Source organism: Castanea sativa, chromosome 5, assembly GCF_040712315.1.
Source record: "Castanea sativa cultivar Marrone di Chiusa Pesio chromosome 5, ASM4071231v1".
In the NCBI taxonomy this organism is placed as follows: Eukaryota; Viridiplantae; Streptophyta; class Magnoliopsida; order Fagales; family Fagaceae; genus Castanea; species Castanea sativa.
The window spans coordinates 30,468,508-30,483,702 of NC_134017.1; the positions used below are offsets into that span (position 1 = coordinate 30,468,508).

Sequence of the window (15,195 nt, forward strand, 5' to 3'; positions counted from 1 at the left end):
AAAAAAACAAGGGATTACGGTCTCATCGATATTGACAGGAATATCTTTAATAAAATCTTTTTAGAAAAATAGTTTTATTATTATTATTAATAAATTTATGAGTAACATTTTTGTAATATTATTATATTATATAAACTGTTACATGCAAATTCATCTTTCTCCATCATACTGTTTTGTTTCCTCTTTCCTTCAAAACGGAGAAAAACAGTGACACCATGTACAACAACAACCACAACAACCATGCCTTGCAATTCCAAACCGTTCCGTTCTTCCCTAAGTCCGAACCGATTTTCTCGCCCGATACGTTCATGTTTCTCACCGAAACTTCATGCTTTTATGGGTCTTTCTGTGATACCCAATTCCCAATTCCTTCAGTTTCGGCCTCAAATCACCTCAAATTCCTGAACCCACTTCCCATTTCGGCTGACCTCTCTCTTTGTGAAATTAACAGCCATGAAGCCAAACCCGAAACGGAAATGGAAATGGGAATGGAAATCCCTCCTGTTCTTGATGGAATCGCTGCTGTTGTAGGCCAACACGTCCTTTTCGGAGGTAAGAACACAAAGAAAACCGAAAACCACAAGAATAACAAGACCGAAAACTCGGGTTTGGTTTCCATTTCGGAGCGTTTCGGTGCCGAGAAGAAAAACTCATCGTCATCTGGGGGTCCTCAGAAGAGCTATAGAGGCGTGAGGAAGAGGCCATGGGGGAGATGGTCAGCGGAGATACGTGACAGAATTGGGAGATGTAGGCACTGGCTGGGAACTTTCGACACGGCGGAGGAGGCGGCGCGTGCATACGACGCGGCGGCGAGGAGGCTGAGGGGCTCGAAAGCAAGGACCAACTTTGAAATCCCATCAGTACTGCCACTGGTAGTGGCTTCATCATCAACCTCAACGTCTTCATGTTCATCTTCGGACGCTAATAAGAGAGCTAAAAAGAATAAGAAAGCAGCTGGGAAGAATGGAAGGAAGTGCTCTGTGGTGACCTCTGTGGCTCAGTTGTTCAGTTCAAATAGTGCTATTGCTGGTAGTAAAGATGGGAATAATGTGGAGCTTGAGTTGAAGCTGGGTGTGAATTTTGGTAATAGAAGCAGTACTAGTACTAGTACCAGTACTCCATCTATGGTTGCTTAATTAATTATTTTATTATTAGTTATGCATGTTTTATCTTTGTGTTAGTATAGTTAAATTAGTAAGGTCTTTTTGTGTTAGTATCTTTGTGTTAGTACTTTGTAGCTCATGCATGTCTGAGCTGGAATCTAGATATATCTATCTGTAATGCATGTGCATGTAAGTACTTGGATGAAGATTTCATTGTAAGCCCACTCTCATGAGATCTAGCTAGGGCTATGAAGATGAATATATATTATATATAGATACTTCAAACTAGTAATTTACTAAGCCTTGCCTTTAATTTTACTCAGCGTGTGAATGCATTTGTGTATGTGTGTGTTGGGTAACTTTGAGTATATAATTATAAATATATATACATCTCTCTAGATCTGTGTTTTGGTTTGTTGTGTTTTTTTCCAGCTGGGTTATTTTTGGTTTCTGATATCATGACAGTCTTCTAATAACTCTCATGGAGTATGCTAGAATTTCAAGAATTTGTAGGGTGATGTTTTAGTATATATGATTATTCTCTGCAGAAAGTTTCTGAGATTACAGTCTTTCAAGGTGAAAACCAGTTGGAGTACGTGTGGGTGGCTTCATTGTCTTGTGTATGTAGCTGCAGAGACTTTCAGCAAAATATAAATTTTTTAAAATTATTATTATTATTTTTTTATAAAATGTAGTTGCAGAGACAATGAGGATCAGTCCCCCAAGATGAAAATGGACCGTCAGATACAAAGAAGTACCAAGAATCTAAAAATCATGTACCACAGGATTCATGAAATCCAATCTTTGTCAACCTTTTTCTTAATAAGCACTGCAAATTAATCTGACGCACGGTTGGATCTTTCGCAAGAACTAATGACAGGTACAACCTGGTCTTCCTCTTGGGATTTTTTGCTATGCAATAATTTATTTACTATAGTTGCAGACTTTTAAATTTAGCCAGTTTCAGATCGAAAACAAGTACAATTCCTTTTTCTTTATTTATAAATCAAAGTACTGATGATGAATACAGCTTTACATGTAATAAGAAGTGTACTTATTCTATAAAAAAAAAAGAGGTGTACTTATTAGAGAGTTATAGAGGGACCCCCTCTTCCTAGGTCGCCCATGAAAGGCGGGTGGGAGAGTGAGAAACGTAGAGAGTGGAGGGTTTTCTGGCAAGAACAACGAGAAGAGAAGCTTTGCTTAGCTGATAGAGATGGATTGATACCCTTTTTTCTCGAGTCTGTACCGAGTGCTGACGACTGAGACTGAGTAATATATACTATAATATAATGATGGTGTTGGTGGGATTGTGATAAATTGATGAGGCAGAGGTGAAAAGTACACTACCATTGAAGATCTTCTGCGTACTTCGTGTTGAAAATCTAAAACAAATCATCTCGCTCTTATTACAGTGTGCGTCAGTGACAGTAATCTAACTAGACAGATGGATGAACAATGGGGTATCTTTGTATGTGATGGATTGATGGCAAATAATACAATATGCTTTTATATTTGTAATAGACAGCCCGCTGATTACCTCATAGGAAAAGAAAAACCAAAACATGACTTTTCTCAAGTCTCAACTGTGGTAGTTATTAAAGAGAGCAACTTCGTAAGTTTTAGATCCTGATCATGATGATTTAATAAGAGCAAAAATAGGAGCAAGTTCCTCCTTACATTAAATAACGGCTAAATTTTGCTTAGGCATGAACAAGATCCTGATCATGATAATGATTAAGAGCAATCCACATAAAACCAATGAAATAGCGTTTTCAAAGTAAAAATTACTGGGAGAAAACCTTCTCAAAAAGTCAATCTACTATGATAAGTTTTACATATCATTAAGAAAAACTTTTTCCTAGACTCTACGATCGTAGACAACTTAAAGTAAAAAGCTTTTGCTACGACCGTAGCAAATTTGTGGTATGCACTATATGCTTCAGCTTCTTACCAACATACCTTTAGATTTACTTGAATTCTTCGGTATGGTGAATTGGGGATAAACTTGGTTACACAACCTTTGTAGCACAAACACAGTTTTTCTCTCTTTTATAACAACTCTCTTGGGATGACTTATAATTTTTCTTTTATATCCCAATAAGTAAAGCTCAAATTGGAATTAAAACAGACAAGCTATTAGGCTTTTTGCCTTGTTATTTTTTGATCATTTGCACAATCTCGATTGATTGACCTGGTGGCAAGGCTACTATCGAGGTAGCTCGATCAATCGACATGGTCTTGAGCTTACTATAGAGGAAACATAAACTTTGTTGTTCTAAGCTTGATCGATTGACTGGTATCGAGGGTAGAGTCAAGTTTGTTATCAACTGCTATCAAGCTTGATATTGAGAATGCAGAAACATTAACATTCTTGAGTAGTTCTTGATCATTTTTTGTTTCTTCAACTTAATTTTCAATTACCCCTATATGAAACAACAACTTATAACACAACTCACAATTTGACTCGTAAGCATTTGACACCATCGATATGGTTTGCCAACACCGAAACACATATAGACCAAACAATTTCTTTAATGTGTTCAAGATACAATAAAATTATTGAGTTGATAAGTTTTGATTAGTGTATAATATGTAAGAAAGCTAATTTCATTTAGAATTTTTATTATTAAATTAAATACAATATTAAAAGAAAGTAACATCAATAATAATCCCATTTGCAGTGACAGACGTTGATGCTTCAGGGCCACCCAAAATTTAAAAAACATTTGTATTTTTAAAGTTTTTACATTTTGGTCTCTCAAAATTTTGACTTGGTTCCTCCTTAAAATATCTTAAATAATCCAATGATTCCCTTTAAAATAAAATGGTCAATTCTCAATTGAATTAGCGGCCTTCTATAAAAAAGAAAAACGTGTAACCCCCAGAAAAAAAATGCCATTTGTGGTATTTTTTTCCCTACTTGAGGTCTATTTAATTTATCTTGTTGCACTATTTGTATTAGATAGTTTGCAATTTTGATATGATATTCCAGACATTTGGAATGTCTTGTATTGGGCATAACAATTAATATAATTAGAAATTTTGTTATTGTATTATATTAATTTGATTGTTTGATTATTGTGGGGTCTATATTGCATGCGTAAGCTAAATCCAGTCCAGCATCTAATATTGATTTTTGTTAGCTAGCAATAGGTCATGAAAGCAAAATGCAGAGAAAATTTATGTGCCTAGAAAAAAAAAAAAAAAAAAAAGACCTATAGCGGCAGTTTTGAAAACCACTGGTATATGCCATATTGGAAAATTATAAAAATTCCTATAGGTAGAGACCACTCCTATTACAGTGGTTTTAAGTTTCGAGAAAAAAAAACGCTTATATAGGGTTGAAAAACTGCCTGTAAATGATATATTAGAAACATACATAAATGCCTGTAGTGGTTATTTAAAACCACTAGTAAAGGTTCAACCTACTACGAGGGTTTTCAATTTCTAAAAAGCGCATGTATAGGGTTACAAAACCGCCGGTATAGGTTATTCCGACAATTTTTAAAAAGCGCGGGGATAAGGTTTCAAAAATAGATAATCATTTCTTTTTTGGATCTATATTATGTGTCCAAAGCAAACTAAAAAACTTTTGTATATCCTAGGAGTTTAAAAAGATGATAAATTATTTTTTATAGTTTAAGATTTTTTTTCTTCATACACGTTTGTATATGCAGTTGTAATTGTGTATGTAACTGCTTTTAGTTTATCTTGATCTATAATTCGACCCTACCCCCTAGAAAAAAAATTAGCTTTATTATTGCTCATGTGAAAGTGATGCTACACTAAATATAGTTTATCACCACAATAAATTATGAAAAGTTTTAAAATTTGTTGTCTATAGTATTGTTATTTCTTGAGTTTGATAATGTATAAAGTACCATGTTATTTAAAATTTTAAATAATGTGACACTTAATATAACTTTAGTTTTGTACTTTTCTATTTAAGCCACAAAATAGATCCATTTTAAGAGGAGACGATCCTCATACACAAAAATAAAGACCATGATCAAGATGATACTCAACCAAAAGGTCATGAACAAAGTGATTGAGAGTTATAGTTTTTAGACCAAACTATTGTTGGGAATACATTTATGGGTGTAATTCCCATAAAGAAAAAAAGAAGTTGAAGAATTAATATAAATATGATTGGCCCAAACTTGTAGACTTTGATTTGAAGTAAGTGGTGTCCTCTATATATATATATATATTGTAGACTTTGATTTGAAGTAAGTGGTGTCCTCTATATATATATATATATATATATATATATATATATATATATATATATATATATATATATATATATATATATGTAAGTGCACAATTTGTATCCGATCCAAATCAGTAGATGGATCCAGGCTCAAAAAGTCTTATACAATGAAATTTGTAAAGTATGGGTTTGAAACATAGGTTAGGGATATTGGAGTGTTAATAAACAGGCTAGAATGTCGCGATCTATGCAAATAATAGATAAATATGACAAAGAAAACTCTCATCGGACGTAAGCCGAGGACCACTTGTATTGTCTTTCTATCTTTAAGCAAAAGATTACAATTGGTGTTCAAGTCTTCCGCCCTCCTCTTCTCTTCATACCTCTCCTGTCATCTTATATCCATCTTCTTCTTCTCTCTTTCTTCCACATGTAGCACAGATTTTCCAAATAGATACTTGTCATATCCACCACCTTCTTGAAGTCTTCAAATAATAGCTGGAAGGCTGAACATTACTGTTCAGAGGTCATTTCTCCATTAATACGGCTAGGGAGGTAGATGCAGGGCCTTTAATGCGGTGGTAGCAGCTTTTTTCCTCTGATATTCCTTGCACGTTCTTCCTTCTAACGACTGCTTGGATCACGCCTTTACCTAACAGATCTTCTAGAATTCTGTTTTTAAATCCTTTAGTACGTCCCATGGCTTTTACGGGGCTTGTCCGAGGAGATACTCCTCCTCGGACAACTCCTTCTCCCCTTGTAGAATGAACTGGCCTGTGGGCCTCGAATGCTTTGCTTGAACAGACTTACACCACCTAATCGGGTCCAAGGCCCAAATATATATATATATATAGGTTTCAATTGGTGTCTCCACAAATTGTTATCTCCTCAACAACTACATCTTTACTTTGGTCCTCCAATGACAGAGGAGATAATTTTAATTCAATTAATCATTTCAACTTCATCCTCATATAAAATTTGTTTAGTTTTGAAAGTTGAGTGATATAATTGACACAGCCAAAAGACGAAAGAATTTTAATTTTGAAAGTTGAAAAATGAAATTATACACTCAAATGTATGAATTCTTCCACGTTTACAACTAAATTTTACAACTTTTTGATAATAAGCTAAAATGTCAACCCACCCAAAGTCAAAATACAATAAAACAAAATAAGATTTTACCGGGATTCATAACAACTCAAAACTAGCTTGTTGTGAACATGTTAGATTTTGTTGTGCTTATAAACTTTCATTTATAGGGATGAAAACTGAAACCCTGAAAGGTACTCAAATTATGATTTCCCCATTTTCCTCATAGCTGAAAGCTTGAAACTACACTATCGGGCAGGATGCTAGTTTTTCAGTTGCCCATTGCATTTCCAAGTCTATCTATTAAGTTTGTTGCTTTCACATACAATTTATCACAGCATTTGGAAGCTAACATAAATATGCCAGTGCCAGACTAATTCTGATTCAGACCAAATTCAGAACGCGTCACTTATACGTAGTTACATACTCACAATTAGAGCCGCCAGTGTAGACTCCAATGACCAGGCAGGTCCCCCAATACGTATCATTCATGAAATTGCAAAGCGATTACCTAATTTCAAAGATATTAAAGCGTTTTCAACAGATGGCGTTATGCTTTTTTGGACTCTACAAGTCATCGTTTCCATTGCTGATGTTTTCCGAGACACTAAACACTGGCATGCAAAGTTTCTTTAATTTCTGCGACAGAAATTGCTATCAATTTGAACTATCAACAGTTCGGGAAAAACGTTGCTAGGGAAGGGCCGGGCCAAGCCCCACCCAAAATTAAAATTAAAAAAAAAAAAAACCCAAGGGAGAAAGGCCCCATCTCCCATGCTAAACCACCCAAAAATTTTATAAAATTATATATATTTTTAATGGTTGTGCACTTTTTTTTTTATTAGTGATGCTAAAATACCACAAATTTTATTATACACTAACAAATTGACATTTATCAATCATAAAAAAGTAATTTAAACATTCATTAATTAGATGGTTGAAATTTATAGATCATATTCATTGTCACATCATATTGTAAACATTTTATAACACCTTAAGTGTATTTTTCCTTTTCATTTTTATCGTGACTTCTAAAATATAAGACCAATAGAAATCTAACCCAATTAAAATCTAAATGTTTCAAAAAAAAAAATGTTGCAAATGTGTTAAATCATCAATTATAGATTAATCTTCCTTAATAGTTTGAGACTTTAATTTTTACAAACTAATACTATAAAACCACTCACCAAATAATATCTATCTCTCTCTTTTAAAAACAAGATATATAATTAAAAATTATATTACAACTTTATTTAATCATGCATCATCATATATCCAAAATAAAGTATCTTTTTTATCATAATATATTTTAATTAAAATTCATGGATCAACTATGATATTCAATTCTCTATATGAAATTAACATTAGTTTAGTTGGTATTAATGGTTATCAGGATCGAGATCTTACACGGGATCGGTGAGAGGGTTTGAGAATCAGATTGTAGGATCGGCATGAGTATCGTAAGTGTTGATACCGTATTTTGTCCGTCTTCGATTTGTGTGTCAGACCCCTAAAAATCCAAAAATATTATTTTCTCTCCATAGGGCTGTGAAAACAGCAAGAATGATGTGGCACAACCCGTTCGAACACCGGAGCACTCAAAGTGCCTTTTTCAATTAAAATGACCAAAATGCCCCTAGTCAACCCTGGGTTGACCAAAAGTCAAACAAAGTCAAAATCCCTTCAAAATATCACTTTTCATAGTTTTACATCAAACCCGAGCTTTTCGGAGACTTTTAGCAACTTTGACCAAGTTTGACTTGGAGTTGACTTTCAGCGGCACTAGATACCCTAATTTTAATCCAGCCATTAGAACGGGTTGAAACCTACTCCATTGTGAAGAGTATCAAGTTCTTAGTCCAACGACTATTTATGGGTTGAAATCGGAGTTAAAATGGCCGAGATATCATGAAAACCGGGCTAATGCACCGATCGGTGCACCTCTAACTTTTGAGAGTCATAACTTTTGATCTGACCGTTGGATTTTCAAGTTCCATAAATTTTTAGAAACAGGAAGTCAAGATTTTTCTAGGGGTGTCAAGATCAACCTAATCCAAGGAGGTTTGCAAATGGTGACCCTACAAGGGCCGCCGCCTCGTAATTCTCATTGGGGCTATAAAAGGCCCCAGACACCTCTAGACAAAAAAAGAAAAAAAAAGAAAAAGAAAAAAAAAGAAGAGACTCCTGGGTTACCTGCTCTCTGCCTGGGCATTTTCTGAGCTTTTCTCCTCTCTTCCAAACACAAAAACACAAAAACACAAAAAAAAAAAAAACACATCAAAGCCTCTTGATTCTTCCTTCTTCACCAAAAATACAAGGTATTGTTCTTATACCTAATCTTCTTCTCCTTGTTTTTACACTTTGGATTTGGGGTTTAGGGGTGTGGATGTAGCTTTTTAGCTACTACCCACACCCCCTAGCTCTCTAAATCCTTCCCTAGCATTTATCTTGCTCTTTATTCCTTAATAACATGATTTATTGCTTTATCTAGCATGATTCTTGCTTTATTTTTCTTCTAGCATGTTTTTAGCTTATTTCCATATGCTTCCATGTTTGTTCATGTTGCTAGTTGCCTTTTCTACATGTTTTATGCTTTATGCCATGCTTTAGATGCTTAGATCTTTTCTTTCCATATGTTGTTATTTAGATCTACATGCTCACATGCTTGATATCATGTCTTTGGCTATGCCTTGCTTAGATCTACATGTTTACATGCATGTTTCTATGCCAATATGTCTAGATCTATACCTTCACTTGCTTGTATGCTTGGATTTGTGTTCTTCCATGTTTTTATGATTACATCCACGTGCTTAGATGTTTATCCACATGCTTACATGCGCATTTCCATACTTATATGTGTAGATCGGTGTGTTTTCATGCTTAGATTGATGTTCTCTATGTGCTTTATGCCAACATCTATGTACTTGCATGCTTCACGCCATGTTTATGTGCTTAGGCCTAGACCTTGTTTGTTATGCCATGTACTATTGTAGCCCTTTTGTTCCATTTATCACATTTTCTTGTGTTTTGGCCTAATGGTTAGGACCCGATCTAGACCCTATGGTCTTTGTCATCGTCCATACACCAAGGCTCACATCAAAGGGTTTGGATCATCATATTTTCATGTCTATGCTTGCTTGCTTCTATGCTTTATGCTTGTGCTAGCCTCTCTTGTTTTAGGCTTTGCCTTGATTGACACCCTAAGCGGGCTTGATCTTGTTTGGTTACATCCGACGCCCAAGAGGCCCTATTCAGATGTAAACATTTGGGAGGCATCTCTAGATGCCGGGTTGCTCCGTGCATACCCTTCCCTTTTCCGCTCCATGCGATGCTATGCTTACTATGCTTGTTTGTGCCACCCGTTGGCTTTCTATGCATCTTTACATGCTTGCTCACATGTCCATGCATAAGTCTTACTTGCTAGTGTGTCGTCCATGCTTCAACACAATGAAGTTATGGACATTCGATCCAAACCTACATTTGTCCCTCGTGGATACCACCTTTTGTTTGCTTTCTTGCTTGTTTGCCTTCTCGCTTGTTTGCTTACTTCCTTATTTCTATGCTTGCCATGTCTATTACGCTTATCTGCTTTATACTTCTTTCACATGCTCTTTGCATCTCTTTTCCTTCCATTGCTGGTCTGCTGGTTTCTTATCTTTGCCTTCGCATGTACATTCATGGAGTGAGGATGCATAGAGCAAGAGTACAGTCTCCTAGGCGCAAGCAAAAAGGGCGAGGACAAAAGCATGTGTATATAAGCCAAGCGACTATGTTCAATAGGTTTAGGGGTTTAGCCTCTCCCATTTGGTTATGTACTCTTTTAAACTCGTTTCCTTCCTCTCTCCTTTCTCTTTTAGATGAGTTGTATTAGGTATATCATGCCGTGTTCCATTCGTCCTCATCTCTAGAGTATGGTGACCCCTATTTACTTTCTAGCGCCTATATTTTGGGCCATGCTTTAGGGATGTAGGCATTTACTTTCCTGCTCTGTATGCTTACATTGTGCATGATGTATGTATATATATACCTGTTCGCCCCTTTCGGTGTGACTGTCACAGTCCATGTCACCTAAGGCAAAGCGATGCCTAATTTTCGCCGCAAAAGTAAGGTGACATGTCACCGGATTTTTGCGGTGAAAATCTAGTACTTTGCCCGAATGTCTAAGGAAAGTATAGATTGGGACCACACCCATTCAGAAGCCAAACCTCAAAGCCCCCATGCATGCAAAACCTCGAAAGCCAATGCCAAAATCATGTTTTTTATTGCCAATCTCCAAAAATTAAGGTTTTATCAAAACAAAGGACTGTCCTTGGACAAACGTTGTGGAGTGCCTAACACCTTCCCCACACGTAACCAAACTTCTAGACTCAAGAATCAAGATTTTTTGCCATCCACATTATATTAGGAAAAATGCCTTTTTTTTTTTTTGCCTAGGATTTGTAATAAAATCAACTAGAAATAGGTGACCAATCACACCTTAGAAAAACCCAATGATTGGTGGCGACTTCACTTACCTTTGGTATTCACTTAAAATTTGGCCAAGATTCCTGCCACACCTCCAAAAGTAGACAAATACCTTCCCTCCACCGAGAGAGGGAGAGAGCACCCGAGGCTCCGCGTGAACCGCACCGATCATCGAGAGGGGCCTCCAACGGGCCCTACGCGTGCGGGAGCGTTGCCATGGTGGGTGGTTGAACGAAGGCCCCGACGGTTCTTCGTCTCGAGCCGGGCGTCGATCGTAAGATCCTACTTTTCAATTTAAAAAAAATACCGAAAAATAACCGTAATTATAATTCATAATATATATTAAAGAAACATTGAAAAAATAAAAGTAATTTTTGACACAATTTAGTGAAATTAAAAATAAAAATTAAAGTATACAAAATTATAAATACATATACAAATTTCAAAATTCAAAAGTTACAACTCACAAATACCAAGTACTAAGTTAAACAACTCAAAGCATACATAATGTCTCAATAAACAAAATAAAGCAAATAACAATATTTCAAACAATTCCATGAATGTACTCAATCACCAAGATCAAAGTTTTGGTTAACTTGGATGGGTTCCTCAAAGTACAGTTGATCATTGTAAACAACATTATCTTCATTGTTAGAAGTCACAAGGCCTACATCATCCATTAGATAATCATAAAAATATCTTAATGTTGCATTTGGAGCTTCATTCATTTCATCTTCGTTGGCATCGCCAAACTCATATTTATCACTAATAGCATGAACTTCTTTATCATTGTCACCTTGCCAAAAAAAAAGAAGAAGGAAGTTTATATTTAAAGTTTTATCAATTTGGGCTAGGACAACTGGGCTAGTTTGTTTATTACATTTATTATTATTATTATTATTATTATTATTATTATTATTATTATTATTATTATTATTATCAATTTAGGGCATTTGGAGGCCTAAAAAAAGAAGATTTTTTTTTTTGAATTTTTCTTTGTATCACAGGATCTTTAGTATCATTATGGGATCAAGATCTTATCAGATTCTAAGATCCAGATCGGGATTCCACACAGATTTAACCTTAATAGAAATCCTAGTGAGATCTAGGATGGTTAAAATATCTTGGATCTTAGGATCATAAGATTCGGATCGGAATATTGATAACCATATTCATCAAATATGTATTTAATGTATCAAATAAACCTTGATTTGGTTAGCATTAAATAATTTTATTTAATTAATATTTATGTATAAAATATCTCACGTGAATTTTTCGCCTTAAGCCCCAAATTATGTTGGGCCTCCTTTAGGATCTCCACATGGTTGGATTGTAGCCTTGGGTCTTGATTATGAAACTCACCTTGAACACCTTGATAGAAGAGTGAGGATTGCTCTTCCACCACTAAAAAAAATTTGAAGAGTGGTTTCACCTTGGTCACAAATTCATTCTTTTCAAGGACCTTGAGTTATCGTTCTCAGTGTTGGCAATTTTTGGCCCCATGAATTGCTTGGTTTTTGCTCGGTGCTTGTGGGTTTTGTGTGGATTTCCTTTGATTTTTTTTTTTTGGTGGGTTTTTGTGCATATGGTGTTGGTGTGGTGGTAGGGTGTTACTATGGTGGTGAGGTGGGCTATTGCCGTGGTTGTGGGGTGTTGTTGTGGCGGTGAGGTGGAGGGTGTGGGTTTGTGGATCGGCGTGGTGGAGGGCGTGGTGGATCATCATGGTGGAGGTCTGACGTTGCTTTGTGTAGATCGGCGGCTGAGTATGCTTTGGGTAGATTGGCGGTCATGGGTTTTTGTGTGTTATTTTTTGGTGGTTGCTAGGGGGTGTGTGTGGTGGTGGGGTGGTAGGTGGGTGTTAGAGGTGGTGGTGGTGGTGTGTGTATCAGTGGTGGGGACTGTGGGGTTGCTGGGTTTTTTTTTTTTTTTTTTGGGTGGTTTCTGTGGGGTGTGTGTGGTGGTGGGGTGGTGGGTGGCTGAGCTAACCTTTATGGTGGTTGTTGGAGAGAGGAAAGAGTAAGATAGGAGAAGATAGAGAAATTAGGATTTTTAATTATTTTATTAAGTAGTTTATATTATTTTAATGAGTTGTATGTAAAAATAAAACTAAGATGTAGGGTGAGTTGTAAAATGAATTGGTAAAATAGATACAGTAGATTTTTAGGATGTAAAATAGAACTTTTTTAGCCACCCGGATGCAAATGCTTTAAGATAGAAGTGTTTGCTTCCCAACCAAAAGATGTTATGCAACCCCAAAATGTGTTCTTTGTAGAGTCATCGAGAAATCTTTATGGGGTTTTCGTTATAGAAATTATATTCCTTTCAAGTTTGGCACAAGACTCAGTGGTGACTCTAAAATTTTTTTTCAAGTGATTATTTAGTTATTATGAAACTTAAATTATACAAAATCTAATAAAAATATAATTTCATATATAGACAAAAAAAGCACACAAATACATATATAAAATCTTACAATTTTCTTCAACGAAGTTTCTTATTTTGAAATTGTAGTTTGATAATCTCATTATCAATGCTACAAACTACATCTCTTTCAAAATTTTAGTTCAATAAAAATTTTCTTAGGGTTTTTCTTTTTGTTTGTAAAGATCTAATATATTGTTAAGGTAACTAAAATTTGATTACAAATTTAGTTGTAATTTAAGGCTACAACTCTTACTATACAAATTAATATGGCTACATATTTTGAAAATCAAACCGTTAAATTGCATGTTCTTTATGTTTTTAAAATACATGTCAAATTTCACGCCAATCGAATATTATTTACCATTCGATTCATAAACTTATTTTTATGTATAAACTACAAAAACTCATATTTTAAACATTTTATTATTGACATAGTTATTGATATTTTAAAAGTATGGATGATATAAGAAGAAAATATAATCCAACGATGGATTTGTCAAAATTCACATTTAATAAAAAAAATATTATGGCAAATTATAGTAAATTTACCTGTGATTTGGCCCATTTGCACATTGCCTACCCATAGTTTAAAACGTAACACTTTGTCCATCTGTGTTTAACTCTATTTAATCTCCATTACCCACCTCCATTAAAATTAGGGATAAAAATGACAAAATTTAGCTACAAAATCAATTGTAGCCTTAGGCTACAAACTCACTCAATGTCTTTTTATTTGAGGTGATTTTTGACAAATCCACCATTGGATTACATTTTCTTCTTATATTCTCCATGTTTACAAATTTTCAAGAAAATTAAAGATCAATAGTTATATTATCAATACATTTTTAAATTGCAAGTTTTTATAATTTAAAATTATGCATAAAATATAAACTTATAGATGATAGAGTAAATAATATCCGATTGACATAAAATTTGACATGTGTATTAAAAGCGTAAAGAACATGCAATCCAACGGTTAGATTTTCAAAATATGCAATAATATTTATTTTATTGACTGAGTTAAGTTATAACCAATTTTGTAGCTAAACTTTGTTCGGATAAAAATGCATTTTTTCTTTCCTTTTATGTCTCTTTCCTCCAAAAACAAAAAATAACATAAAAATCACAAATAAACAAGATCAAAGAGGGGATTTTGCAGAGAAACAAGTTATGTGTCAAAACAAGATCAAATTGACAGGCTAACTCATTTACTTCATCATCTCTCTCTCTCTCTCTCTCTCTCTCTCTCTCTCTCTCTCAAGCTTTTGATAGGATTACTAAATTGAAAGAGGGTGTTGTATATTTGTGTTACTGTACTGTAGGACCTGTGGCTGAGGACATGTTCCATTGGCAAGCCACCATCATGGGACCTGCTGATAGTCCTTATGCTGGAGGTTTATTTCTAGATATTATTCATTTTTCTCCTGATTATCCATTCAAGCCTCCAAAGGTAGTTTTTACTATCATTATCTTGTTTATTGCATTTAATGGTCCTCTTTGTACAGTATTATGTTCAACTGCTTGCAATATACGAAATTAGGGGTCTTGGCTTGCTTCGAAATTGAATGGGTATCGAGTGATTATTGCAGTACAATTCTGTTCCCTTCACATTGAATAATTACTTAAAGTTGTTGTTGTTGTTTTTGTTGTTGTTTTTTAGAAACTTTGGTACTTGATAAGTTTGCTTCCTACAGTGAAACTGAACCTCGAGGTTCATTCCATTTGAGAGATTCTATTCTTTTGTATGTTGTTGTCAGTGGAAGTCATTATCTTGTAGCTGTGTATTAGTTTTGCTGGGTTTAAAGATCAATACCATTGAAGTTTAAAGTGTGAAGATGATGGGAGTGAATAATCTAGATCTTGTGTTCTGAGTTTGACTATTTTTTTAATTTTTTTTAT

The 15,195-nt window shown here is 34.8% G+C and overlaps 1 protein-coding gene across 1 annotated transcript; it reads left to right on the plus strand.

Annotated features, from left to right (window-relative positions):
• The first annotated feature begins 215 nt into the window (after positions 1-215).
• On the plus strand, positions 216-14,861 carry LOC142635054 (uncharacterized). The gene is made up of 5 exons (XM_075809270.1): positions 216-1,127; positions 1,652-1,723; positions 12,479-12,602; positions 14,619-14,746; positions 14,802-14,861. The coding sequence occupies exons 1-5, from the start codon at positions 216-218 to the stop codon at positions 14,859-14,861; spliced, it is 1,296 nt and encodes a 431-aa protein (XP_075665385.1).
• Positions 14,862-15,195: the final 334 nt, after the last annotated feature.

Bases quoted from the DNA above. Each gene is read 5' to 3' on its own strand.
- LOC142635054 (XM_075809270.1), top strand. From the start codon at position 216: ATGTACAACAACAACCACAACAACCATGCCTTGCAATTCCAAACCGTT. The intron at 1,724-12,478 runs GTATGTAGCTGC...GTGTGGTGGTAG, and splicing joins GGGTGGCTTCATTGTCTTGT to GGTGTTACTATGGTGGTGAG. The intron at 12,603-14,618 runs GTCTGACGTTGC...ACTGTACTGTAG, and splicing joins GGTGGATCATCATGGTGGAG to GACCTGTGGCTGAGGACATG.